The sequence below is a fragment of the Phaethon aethereus genome (genome assembly GCF_964289735.1).
Source record: "Phaethon aethereus genome assembly, chromosome: 3".
Classification (NCBI taxonomy): domain Eukaryota; kingdom Metazoa; phylum Chordata; class Aves; order Phaethontiformes; family Phaethontidae; genus Phaethon; species Phaethon aethereus.
Window position 1 is genome coordinate 84,544,852 of NC_138576.1, and position 12,668 is coordinate 84,557,519.

The window sequence follows — 12,668 nt, forward strand, 5'->3', positions numbered from 1 at the left end:
CTATAGCAGTGCCACTCCTTGCATGTGTGCTAAGTGCCACAGGGGATTTTTCTTTTACTTTTTTTTTTATTTGAGCAGGCATTTGTATTTGTAGGACCAGAACATGCAGGACAACATGAAGGCTCTCCTTTAAAAATACTCTTATGTTTCTGAGTTTGGATCCCTAGGCTTTACCTAAAAGCTTATCAGATCTCTCAGGAGTATCTAGCTGAAACAATTCAGCTTCCACACCCATCTGCACCTGTGCAAAATAAATTCTCTTTCCCACAATAATGTTTTATCTTGATTTAACTTCAAAGTATCTTTGTTTCAAGAAGACTTGCTCAAATACAGGTGATTTGAACAGGCATATCTAACAACTGGTTACCTGATTGCTTCACCTTGTCATGAGGGAGTCTAGCTTCCAAATCTAAAAGATCTTAAGTTAAAATAAGAATGTAGTTAATTGTAAATCTTGTTATTAGAACAAATTCAGGTGATTTTGAAAGATGTTTTAGAAGGAGGAGGAAAACCAGTAAGGTATATATTTCATAGGTCGTCGAATGTGGTTGAAAATGAGAGTGTAAAGAAGGCAAGTAAAGTACTGTTACTACAGGGGAAGCTGTGTTGGCGAGGAGGAGTACGGTGAGGCAGGAGGAGAGTACTGTGCAGTGCAGTGCAGGAGCAGCAGAACCACGGGCATGTAAATGCCACCTCATTTATTGTGCTGTTATAACTGGCTAAGTTGTTTTTGTCTTGGGTCTCTCCATCATAGCTGTAAGCTTGCTATGTTGATAGCAAGTTGCACTTCCACTTAGTCGTATACAAAAATCTACTTGCCTGGGTCTGGTCCTAGAAAGAGGATCCTCTAAACTATACAGTAAAAACCTCTATCACTAGATGCTTAGTGCCTTTATAGGTCTGGGCTTTATGACTCAAAGATAAAAATACAAGAAGGGAAACACTTCCGTTTCTGAAATCAACTTGACTAAGATCTCTACTACATTCTCTTAATTTTTTCTCAGTGATTTCCAAAACAGATACACACACAGCTAATGGCCGAAGAAACAGTGTATATGTGTACCAGCAAGATGTAGATATCACAAGTGAATATGAACTTCCCAGTGGGGTTATGAAAAAAGGCAAGATTTCATTATGTTTCAAAGGTGCTGGTTCTGTTTAACTTAACAGTTGAGACAGTGACAGACTAAGCATTTAATGAAGGTTAGACACTTGAAAAGTATAATTTGGTTTGGAGTAGTGAGAAAGAAAACGTTAATAATTGTCACAATTGGAATATTCTGTTTCATTTGACACCAGTTGTTCCACAGCATATATTTTCTTCATTGGAATTTAAGTGCTCAGTCTAACTCACTTGTCTGAATTACCTAAATATAAGGTTTTCAGTTAAAGGAAGCATGGAAAATATGATTGTTTTGCTGCTTTATCTTTAATTTGGGTCTCTTGTCAGCTCATAAATTATTTTTCTTGCTTGCTCATCTTTTTGGATCAGTGCAGTTTGTGTGGTGGTTTTTGTAAAAGAAAAATCTCAAATTTTATCTACTCCTCATTGTGTTAACTCTGTCAGAATGATTTTGCAGTGGAGAAAATATTCTGTTCTGTCAAAATATTTTGGTTTAGAAATATTATTTATGTGTGTGTGGTTTTTTGTTTGTTTTTACATCCAATCTCTAGTAACTTCAGATGAAAGCAACAGAACTTGGGGAAGGAGCACAACTTATCACCAAGAAGAGTTTGAAGATGCGAAGAGAAGTTTTAAAAAGAGAGGTTGTACCTGGGGACCAAGTTCAGTTCCAACAAAGGATCGTGCAGATTGTAAGGACAAGTATGTCTACTACATTTTGTTTGATAATACTAAGTGTTCTTGGTAACTGAATCACTAACATAGGTAGTGAGTGAGAGAAGTTCTGCCGTCTCTAGTAACAGCTAAAAGTCTGCCTCTTCTAGTGTGTTTAATTATTTATAGCACTTTTTTTCTTAATAGAGCCATCCACTCACCTGTGGCAGTAGTTGGTTTCAGACCATCTATTGAAACTGGCTTTATGATACTTTTGTTTGTTTTAAAGTCACTATGTTTAGTAAATTTCAAGTATTCACATCCCTTCTTTGACACAGTGAACTGTTGTCTAGGTTTTCACCAATTTTTAATAGGTAGTCAAGGTCCATTTTTCATTTGCTTTCCTTTTAGGCTATTATGTCCTGAAATTTTCATCTTATAAGAAATAGCTGATATAAGGCATGTATCAATTTATAATCATATGAGTCTGTGCTATTATTTACATATTTTTTTACCTTTGGAAAGCTTTATTGTTTTCAAGTTATGTACTACACGTTTATAGTTTAAAAAGAAAAATGTTCTAGTAATTTTCTGTCAAACTGTATATAAGCATGTTATCCCCTGTAATGTCAAAATAACTATTCTTATTTCAGAGTAAGACCCCTTTCAGATGGCGGCAACCCTTGGTCAACACTTTTAATGAAAAATCAGAAGGGTGTTCCTTTAGCTTCACTATTTGTGGACCAAGGTAAGAGCTGTTTTTGAAAAAGTGAAAGTTGCAATGTAATGGCAGTAAGTCTACCTCCAGTGTTATAAATTGTATTGCTTGAATTCCTCAAGGATTATGCAGATTATTAGAAGAGTAGTCATGCCACAAATAATTTTCCTGTACAGAAAAACTCTTTATAAAAAAATGCAAGTCTTAAGGTCTTTACATTTCCATCATTAGCAGCTATGTGTGCAACATGCATGGTGTGCAACCCATACCACATAATCATTTTTTTGTCACGTTTTTGAGTTGCAAGCTGCTCTGCATGAGGTCTGAAGTCACCACTTTTCAGCTTCTTTTAAAAAGAAATATCTAAATCAGTAATTTCTTGACATTGAAATGACCATTAATGACTTATTGTTAGTGAGCTCTGCATAGTTATTAAAAAAAATGCATAGTCGTTTAAAAACTATAAGCCCTGATACATTCCCAGTTATTAATAGCCTGGTTTTTGAATGAGACTTATTCTCTAAATTTTCAGGAAGAAATATGTAGATTTCAAGTCTTAAACTTGTTTAAGCAACATTTTGGGATGTACAGGTAAATCACAAGGAAAAACATACTTAATCCTTCTAGGATCAGGAGCATAATAGCTGTATGTTGCTCTTTATGTCCATTACTATAATGTGCTGTGCCTATACAATATTAATAATAATTTTCAAACTTGCACACACTTTCTATACCACGGATTCTCTTATCTGAGAAAATAAAGCTACCAGTATCAGGAATAAAATTGTGATATAACTTGGTGTCCATACCAGCAGCTAGATTTATGCCAGCTGGAAGAGGAAATGGTAAGCTGCTCGGACACCGCTTCCCTCCCCACCCTCCCAAAAAAGGCATTTTCATCTTCATTTATACTGGTAGGGGTATAAATCAGGGCTTCAGAGAGAGTAATGTTATAGATTTATTAGCTTACTACTAAACCCCTACATATAGAGAAATTATACAAGTTTACATATTTTCATTTCAAATATTTCTGTGTTTATTCTGTAGCATTCAGCAGTTTATAGTAGAATGACACATGTAAGTCAAATTATACATTCTCTTTTATTTGTCATTAGGTGTGAGACATCAAATTTACTTTTTACTCCAGACCACCACGGCCTAATGAATTAATTGGAAAAATTTCTAGTAACTTACTGGATTTTGGAACACAGCTTAATTGAAAGTGGTGTAAAGAATGTGTTCCGGATCTTATCTGGCAGTTTGTGTATGGTAAATTACTTCACAGTAATCCATACACAGAAATATTTTTTGTGACTTGAAAAGCATTGCAAATTCTCAAATATCACAGAAAATACAAAGACCATATCTGCTCTTCAACTGTGTTTAGTACATAAAGGTTGGGAGATGTTTTATGCCTTTCTTAAAGGTGACTCAGATGTGGAAAACATAATTTGTTTACAGGTAACTTATATACTCAGGAAGATTGATCTGCAAGGTGCTTCTAACAGAGTTTGCTTTTGAGTTGCTAAAAAGATGAAATTGTAGCAAAATGGTACTTCTGCTATTTTAAAGATTATCAAGAGAACATGAAGAAGTTTAGGCTTAGGATGCATTTCTGAAACACACAATGTGAGTCTGAGCTTCTGACAGCATCTAAAGGGGTTGTACAGTACACCTCAAGGTTAATACTTGTGCAAATGAAAGGAAATACTGGTGTATATATGCAGACATGCAATAGCAAAATAGCTGAATTGCAATCCTAACGTCTGCTAATGTTTTATAGGTTTCTGTACTGATAAGAAACTTTTCCCTGAAGGTTTGGACAGTAAAAGACCAAAGCCAATTAAGTTACCAAATCAGGCCTATATTAATCTACCTCTTTGGAAAGATGATCAGGGAGAGAATACAGTAGAACATGAGAGCTTTGAAGAAGGAACCTCTGCTAGTTCTACAAATAGTACTCCTCAAATGACACCAACAAACAGTCTGAGCAGGACACTGCAGAAAAAGAAGACTGATTCAGTGCTGTATGGGTGTGCTGTCCTCCTTGCATCAGTTGCCCTTGGCATAGATATCAGAGCGCTGAACAAATCACAGGGTGCAGATGAACTCTTGCCTAAAGATGAGAAGAAGAAGCGTGATGGAATATTTCAGCGTGCTTCAAAATTTCGCAGGAGTGCCAGTCCTACAAGACAGCAGTCCAAGAAAGAGGAAATAAGTATTCCATCCCTAAATACAGCTGCAAATACTGTGAATCTTCTCTCTATGCCCTCCATTTCGACAAAATGCCTGCTTCAATCTGACAGTGAAGATGCGTTTGTAAGCACTGTGCTTGGTGATTGTGGTTCACATAGTTCCACTGTTGACTTTTCATCTGAAACTTCTCAAAGTAAAAGAGAACAGAGGATACAGCTGGCTCCTAACACAGTTTCTACACGATTAAAAAATCAGCCTTTTAATCTTTGTCTGAAACAAGAATTTCAAAATGTGCCAAATGATTCCTCGACAAAATTGAGTGTGTTGGGTCACAGACGAACCTTATCAGATGGGAGCAATTTTAAGACCACAGGTGGGTAATTAAGAACTTAAAATATGGGGGATTTTTAAGCGTAGACACAGAAAAAGTAGGGAAACTAACCATTCACTAATGAGTTGCTAAGTTTTTTGTTATACTGTTACGTGCTAGCTGAACCACCATAAATGTACCTGGGTAAGCCTTCTGTGTCTGAACCCTGAGTAAGCTACCTGTGCTTGGAATAGTATCCTGTTAGGAGTGTGGGTATGGAGACTTAAGCGGAAGAGATGGTTCATTTTAAGGCCATATTGATTTTTCTCAGGTATTGCAAAAATAGGTTTCCCATGTTTTTTTATGTCCATGAGAACCTGTTTTTTGTGAAATGTAAAATATTAGCATTATGGCTGAAAAACTGAGACTGTGAGGTGCATGCATCTGAGCGACCTGATCTAGTTGAAGATGTCCCTGCTTATTGCGGGGCGGGGGGGGGCATGCTATAGATGACCTTAAAATGTCCCTTCAACCTAAAGATTCTATGATTCTGTAGTTGTGGACTTCCTGAGGCTGAGAGTACACATCTTTTAATATAGTTTCACAGTCTGCCCTAGGTGGGTGATTGAACATCATTTTAGTAGTGCACTTTTATTAACGTCAAGAAAAACAAGTCTGGTAAGTTTTGATTTGCTTGCTTGACCTAGAAGTTATGTCACATGTTCCATGAATTCTTAAGTAAAACTCTGATAAAAATTTAAGCTGAAAAAAAAGTCCTTAAGTCTGGTTTCCATGTAAATGGATAAGTTCATGATTAATGACTTTTTGAAAAGAAGTTCTGAATTTCAATATTGTTGTTCTATGGTGGCTTAAATATAATATTTTTCATGGTACTCTATGCATATGTAATTACTCTGCTTTCTCTCTCTATCTCTTTTGTAGCAATAAGAAAATAAATTATTATGGCCTCTAGCAAAGAGTATTGATGCAGAAATATTATTTGAGCACTGCTGGTCCTCTCTTAAGAGATTCCCCACAAATGGACGAGCCTCTTAGTTTTTCTGGTGGGGAAAAAACCCCACCAGTGTTTATGGCAGCCCAGTTTTGCAAATGGCAAAGAAATCAAGAAGTCACATGGTTTAAATTTTTTTTTTTTTGGCCTTTCTTTTCCCCTAGCTAATGGATTTGCTTCAACCAATGATGTCTCCACGTTACCAGTTCTCTCAGTTACTGGAACTCTGCACTCTCCGTCTGTTCAACAAAGAAGCAATCACAATGATGGTTCAACTGAAAAGCAAAGCGCTGTCAATATTATATCAAGGCCTCGACCTTCTTCTCTAAGAAGTAAAATTGATGCATGGCAGATTATTCCACATATTATTAAACCAAACTCTAAAGACTCTGAATATTTAGAGGGCAGTGTAGATCCAAATGTTAACTTCTTGCCAGATACTGAGGAAAGAACTAACTGCCACATGCCCTCATTACTTGATATTGATGTGGAAGGTCAAAACAGAGACTGTACTGTGCCTTTATGTAGAATGAAGAGCAAAACTTGTCGGCCATCTATATATGAACTGGAGAGAGAGTTTCTGTCGTGAGTGCCTTTCATTTTAAAAATACTTGCTTTTTAAAGGGGAACAAATACAAAATTCTTGTCCATCTAATGCTTTGTGCTGCTGTTTTTTGATGTACTGTGACAAATAGTACCAAAATTATTAAACTGGGCAGCTAATTAAGAAAGCGTAGTAGGTGCCTTTTTGAAGTGTTCCTTGGACTCCCAGCTGGTAACTCTAAAAGCACAGTGCTGCAAAATAATATTCTAGGTGAACTTCATAAGCATATTTTGAATGACTGAAATAATATGCCCACCTCCCTCTGCAGTGTCATGGTAGTTCTCTTTAGGTTTGAAGGGTTTTGCTAGAAATCTAACTTTTGTACATTGAAAAAATGAATGACATACAGTAACATGGTGTTCCATCAAGAAAAGTTTCACCTAAGAAGCGATTGTTTGCAGCTTGCCTCCATGACCTGTAGAATTAGGGAGGGGGGCAGAGGATTTAAGGTACTGGTGCAGGAGGCTCCGTTCACTCTTCATTAAGTAGCTGGTTACTTTTTGGCATTTGATACTGAAGTTGGTTAAGGATCAGCAGCTGAATTTGCAGTCTTTGTCCTTGGTTTTTGTGAGAACTTTCAACTGTGTGCATTAGTTTCTCCAGAGAGTTACGCTGCTTGCCACCATATTGATCCAAGAGGGTAAACTTTATTATTGCTATTGGATTAAAGGTATTTGACATACTTTATAATGTGAAACAACATTCCTTGTAGGTAAGGATACACTGGAACGTAAATATTTGTGCTTTTAACCTTTTGATGACTACAGTGTTTGCACTGAAAACAATATTCTTGGTTTGGGATTTTCTGTTTGTGGTGGAGGGGTTTGCCCCCCTTGTTTTTTAAACTCTGCTGCACCTTCATGAGGAAAGATGATGGGTTTTAAGGATGATTGGTTTTGGTTTTAAGTGAGCCAAAGGTGCATTTTACTGCACTCAAATTTTAAAACTGCAATAATTTATTATTCAGTCTTTCAGTATAATCTCTACAGCTTTTCTTCCTAAAGTTGCTACTGAGTGCCCAGTTGTTCATATTTCGGAATTAAAGGACAGAAATGGATATGCTTGACTGGTTTTCAGTGATAAAAAGGTTCCAGAAAATTCCAAGTAGTTAATTGTGGGGGAGGAACATTTAACCTTGATAACACTAATAGTTTAATTTTTTTGCAGTATCACTGAGTGATTAAATAAAACCAAACATACAGTATACTTTCCCTGATGAAAGCATTTCTAAAATTAAAGGAATGTCCCTCATATTCCAGTATTTGAAGTCTTAATTTTACATATCATTTGACATTTAAATAGTCTTCATAAATAGAATTAGATAATGTTAGAATAAAACTGGTATATTCCCATCAGAACACTGTTTTGCTGAGTCCTTTGTTTTAAATGTTTTCTTCTCCTTTGCTCTGGGGTCTGGGAGTTCAGTTGTTAAATAGAATACACAATTGCTTAAAGCCTCAAAACCGAGGGATTAAAAAAGAAAGTTTCTGTTCTAAGACTGGTATGCAGTACGGTGGCTACCTTGAGGATAACAGATAATTATACCTACAAAATCATGAAGTCTTAATCACACAGAGCAGAACACGGAAAATGCAACTTCCCAGCTCTCAAAGTGAAAACAGAAAAGGATTTCCTTAAAGTATTAGTTTACCAAAAGTAAAGACATAACCACTAGTTGTCTGTAAAACTAAATGCTGGCATAACAGATTATTAAATTATTATGTTTTGCTTAAGCCTGTTTCTATTTCAGTATTCTTAGTTCTTTGTCAACATGATTCAAGATGCATACTGGTTTTTGTCTTTTCTTTAAACCTTAATTTCATCTGACAACTTTAATAGATGAAATCTATTCCAGTTTTAATACAAACTGTTTTCATAAAATAAAGTCAATTAGGTAATGCACGTGGATCAAATGTAAAGTATAGCTTGACAGCAGATTTATCTTCAAGGCTTGATTAGAATTTTGGAGCCTTATGTATATTTCAACTCTTTCTTGATCGATTATTCCTATATAATACTGAGAGAAAAGGAGTTGACTGTATTACATGTTTCTGAAGAAAGTATCTGTGTTTGGCTTTCTACAGGAAAATCTCAGGTGCTGAAGTATTTTGACTTGTAAACTTCTGTTAAGTTTTGTTCTGTACTTTTAAGTTTTATATAAGCTTAAACGTTGAATTTTGCACCCTATGCTTTGTAGTCAATAGTATCAGCATAAAAAAGCCCTTTGTGAATTATATTGTTTTCACTTATCAGTGGCTTATCTCTCTTGTAATTAAACAAAGATTTATCTTCCTGTTCAGTGGATAATTTCCCATACGAGTGGGACATATGATATGACCAGCCCAGCATGTTGTAACTAATATAGGAGTTTGTATTCCACCTCTTATTCTGAGACAATTTAGGTAAGCTGCCTCAAATATTTCTCTTATGTGATGCAGGTTTTTTTTAAGCTATAGTTTATAGTGCTTTAACATTGTTTTTATAGTTTAAAATTATAGGCCAGTCCTCACTGAAATTAAAAAGTGAAAAAGAAAAAAATTACTGCAATCACGGTTTCACAGTCTGTATTTCACTTGTCACTAGAGAAACTTTCTATAAAGGTATGGTAATCTGGTATGCATTAAGTGATCTGTCCTGGTTAAAAGTATATTTATTTCAATATAGGTTAATAGCCTGACCAAATAATAAGTTATGTTGATTGTTTTAGCATAAAACTGAAGGTGCTTACACTACAAAGATTAAGATAAACACTTGACGTGCTGTTTTACAAAATCTGATGATTTAAATGTTTTTATTTAAAAAAAATAAATGTTTTGTAGCTACTGTATTGCAACATGACCTGAATTTTCTTGAAAAATATATTTTAATGCTTTCTTAACACATACAAAGGAGTTGTTTGGTGAATAACCAGGAACTATAGACTATGGCCAGCCTGTTCTTGGAACATCAGAATGTAATTGTTAACTTTAAGATTAATTATCCAATACAGGAGCATGAATGTTCCTGTAATTTCTTGCAATTGATATGGGCAGAAACATATGATTTAAGCTTGTTCTTTCTTTCATGTGACCATAATATGTCTTTTAATGCTTTTACAATGTTGGCTGAGTATCTTAGAGGAGGTAGAGCAGTGCATATAAATAACTTCTGCATCTAATTCAGCATCAAGAGTACAGGTAAGGAATAACATATTTCTGCTGTGGGGTTTGTGGGGTGGGGTTGTTTTTTTGTTTGGGGGCAGCGGGGTTGGTACTTTGGTTTTTTGGCTTGGTTAGGGGTTTTTTTAGGCAAATGAAGCCAGTATTTTTCCTTGTAATATTTTCTAACTTCATCTTTTGTGAACTCCCCTCTTCTTTTCCCCCATCATGCCATGGGTGCATTAGCCCATCTTTCAGTAAGAAGAGGAAGTATCCATTTGCACAGTGGCAACAGGCAAGGTACAGCAAAGTCTGTAGCAGTGCAGTGAAATTCAAAGCTGTAAGGCCAATCTCATAAGAACATACCTGCATGGAGCTTTCAGTGAGGCTAGCTAGATAACAAATATTTACATGGCCTGTGAGCATCAATATGGAGCCTGGATTATAAACCAAGCTGCACAGGCAGTTTGTTTTATACACAGTGGTGTAATGGTAATATTAAGGTCTGCATGCAAGTATGTGGTAATGGAAAAGATCCCATTCTCACTAGCCACCTCCCTTTTTAATAGAACTAGTCAGACCACTAGAGTGTATGCATTATGAGGAGTTAATGAGGCTCTGTTATCTATGTTATTTTTTTGATGTAAGTTGGGGGTTCTTAAGACTGCAGCATTAGATATTCTAAATTAAGGCCAGAGTTCTTGCAAGTGTGTAATGGATTTCTTCCTGAACATAAGTGAAAATGAGCAAACCAAATATGAGTTGGTCATCTCAGTACTGTTAGAAATCCAGTATCCTCAGTGATCTTGCTAGTTTGATAAAATAGGTTTTTTAACCAGAAGAAAGGCTTTTTGTACTAATAGGCTGGAGAATAAATCCACAGAGCTATGAAAGTCTGATAGATTTACTTTTCTATTTCACAGAATCACAGGATCATTTAGGTTGGAAGAGACCTCAAGATGGAACAGTCCAATCCCCTGTACTAGAGCAGGTTGCCCAAGACCATGTCCAGTCCAGTTTTAAGTATCTCCACAGACAGAGACTCCACAGCTTCTCTGGGCAATCTGCTCCAGTGTTTGACCACCCTCACAGTAGAAACATTTTCTCATGTTCAGAATTTCCTGGAGTTTTTAGTTTGTGCCCATTGCCTCTTGTTCTGTCACTGGACACTGCTGAGAAGTGAAGAGTCTGGCTCCCTCTTCATTCCCCCTTATCAGATATTTATGAACAGTAATAAAATCCTCCTGGAGCCTTCTCTTCTCCAAGCTAAACAGTGCCAGCTCTCTCAGCCTTTCCACAAGATGAAAGATGCTCCAGTCCTTTTAAGCGTCCTTGTGGCCCTGCACTGGATTTATTCTCATAAGTCGCCAGCTTTCTTGTGCTGGGGAGCCCAGAACTGTACCCAGCACTCCAGGTGTGGCCTCGCCAGTGCTGAGTAGCAGAGAAGGGTCATCTCCCTCAACCTGCTAGCAACACTCCTAATGCAGAATACCAATACAGCCTTTGCTGTAAGCACACATTGCTGCCTTATGTTCAGCTTGTCCACCAGGATCCTCTGGTCCTTTTCTGCAAAGCTGCTTCCCAGGTGGTTGGCTGCCACTATGTACTGGTGCACGGGGTTGTTCCTCCCCAAATGCATTTCTACTTTGTGAGATTCATCTACGCCCAATTTTCCAGCCTGTCCAGGTCTCTCTGAATGGCAGCACAAGTATCTGGTACATCAGCCACTCCTCATAGTTTTATATCATCTGCAAAGTTGCTGAGGATACACCTTGTTCCAGCATCCAGATCGTTAACGGAGATGGTAAACAGTATCGACCCTAGTATCAACCCCTGGGATCCTCCACTGGTGACTTGCTGACATTTAAGCAAGTGGTAGTTAATACCTCATATTTTATTCATGTCATGTAAAATATTTTTCCTAAGTGATTTAGGTAATTGCTATTCTTCAATTACTTTCAAAAACTCTTCCCGTTTCAAAAATAAAGGCATAATGACCATTCTCACATCTAGGCTTTCCTGAATTGCTTCCAGTAGTTGAGCTCTGGCATCAGGATGGCCAAGTTCAGTGCTTCTTATTGTAATAGCTTCTATCTGTTCAAAATCAGTTTGCTTTAAAAGCGGAGTCATCAGTTCAGCTGGGATGACTGAACTAGTCAAACTTTAGTGAAGTGTCAAATTTGGTGTTACTCCTTTGAGTGATCATTAATATGGAGACCTGTGCTCTGCAATACTGCTAAATAGACTTTTTAAAAACATTTGCATTATATCTGAGAACATCAGTCTTCCCTCTCACTGCACCAAAGCATGCCATTACAGGGTCTGACAGCCTGAATCTCTTGTGGCTGATGAAGACATTCATGAATACTTCAGTCTCCAAAGGGGATACGGAGGGCGCGCAAGAATGAACTCCTCGGCAGAAAGCTGTTCACACTTCTCCAAAGAAAGGTGTCCAACACAGCCATGCCTACCATAGCTGCTGAGTTCTTTGCATGCCAGAGAATTTACATAAGTGCAATGTTGTCCTTTCTCCCTGCCAAGAGTTCAGCTACACCTAGCTAAGATAGTAGTAGTCACTATGAATAGTCTAGTCATCTGAGGGCTTGCCAATCATTGTGAAAACAGGTGGGAGTCTGCATATTTGGGGCTCAAAACAGAAAGAATAGGACTATTCATTCCCCTCACTGTTTGGCAAATCACTTGCATAATTCAAAAGTTTCTAAACTCCATTTCATGGCAGACAGGATTAGGCAATAGTATTTTACAAAGCCTTATTACTCTCTGCCACTTTCCAGACTGAAAATGATGTTTCTTCCTTGTGTTAGATGCCACTTATTCTGCCTGATAAACATTATCAGCAGTTGGAGGGATGCAAGATTTTTTCCCATGCCTGATGGAGAGAGGTAGCTGTGCT

At 37.0% G+C, this 12,668-nt stretch overlaps 1 protein-coding gene across 1 annotated transcript in view; it reads left to right on the forward strand.

The window, feature by feature from the left end:
- MAP3K21 (mitogen-activated protein kinase kinase kinase 21) overlaps positions 1-6,602 on the forward strand; it is a gene marked incomplete at its 3' end in the record, with an annotated part of 40,029 nt that extends 33,427 nt beyond the window's left edge. The window contains exons 7-11 of the mRNA XM_081998054.1: positions 1,005-1,121; positions 1,675-1,825; positions 2,431-2,525; positions 4,279-5,064; positions 6,178-6,602. Of these exons, the coding sequence (XP_081854180.1) occupies positions 1,005-1,121; positions 1,675-1,825; positions 2,431-2,525; positions 4,279-5,064; positions 6,178-6,602 (1,574 nt within the window). The remainder of the gene's footprint in view (positions 1-1,004; positions 1,122-1,674; positions 1,826-2,430; positions 2,526-4,278; positions 5,065-6,177) is intronic.
- Between the last annotated feature and the right edge of the window lie 6,066 nt (positions 6,603-12,668).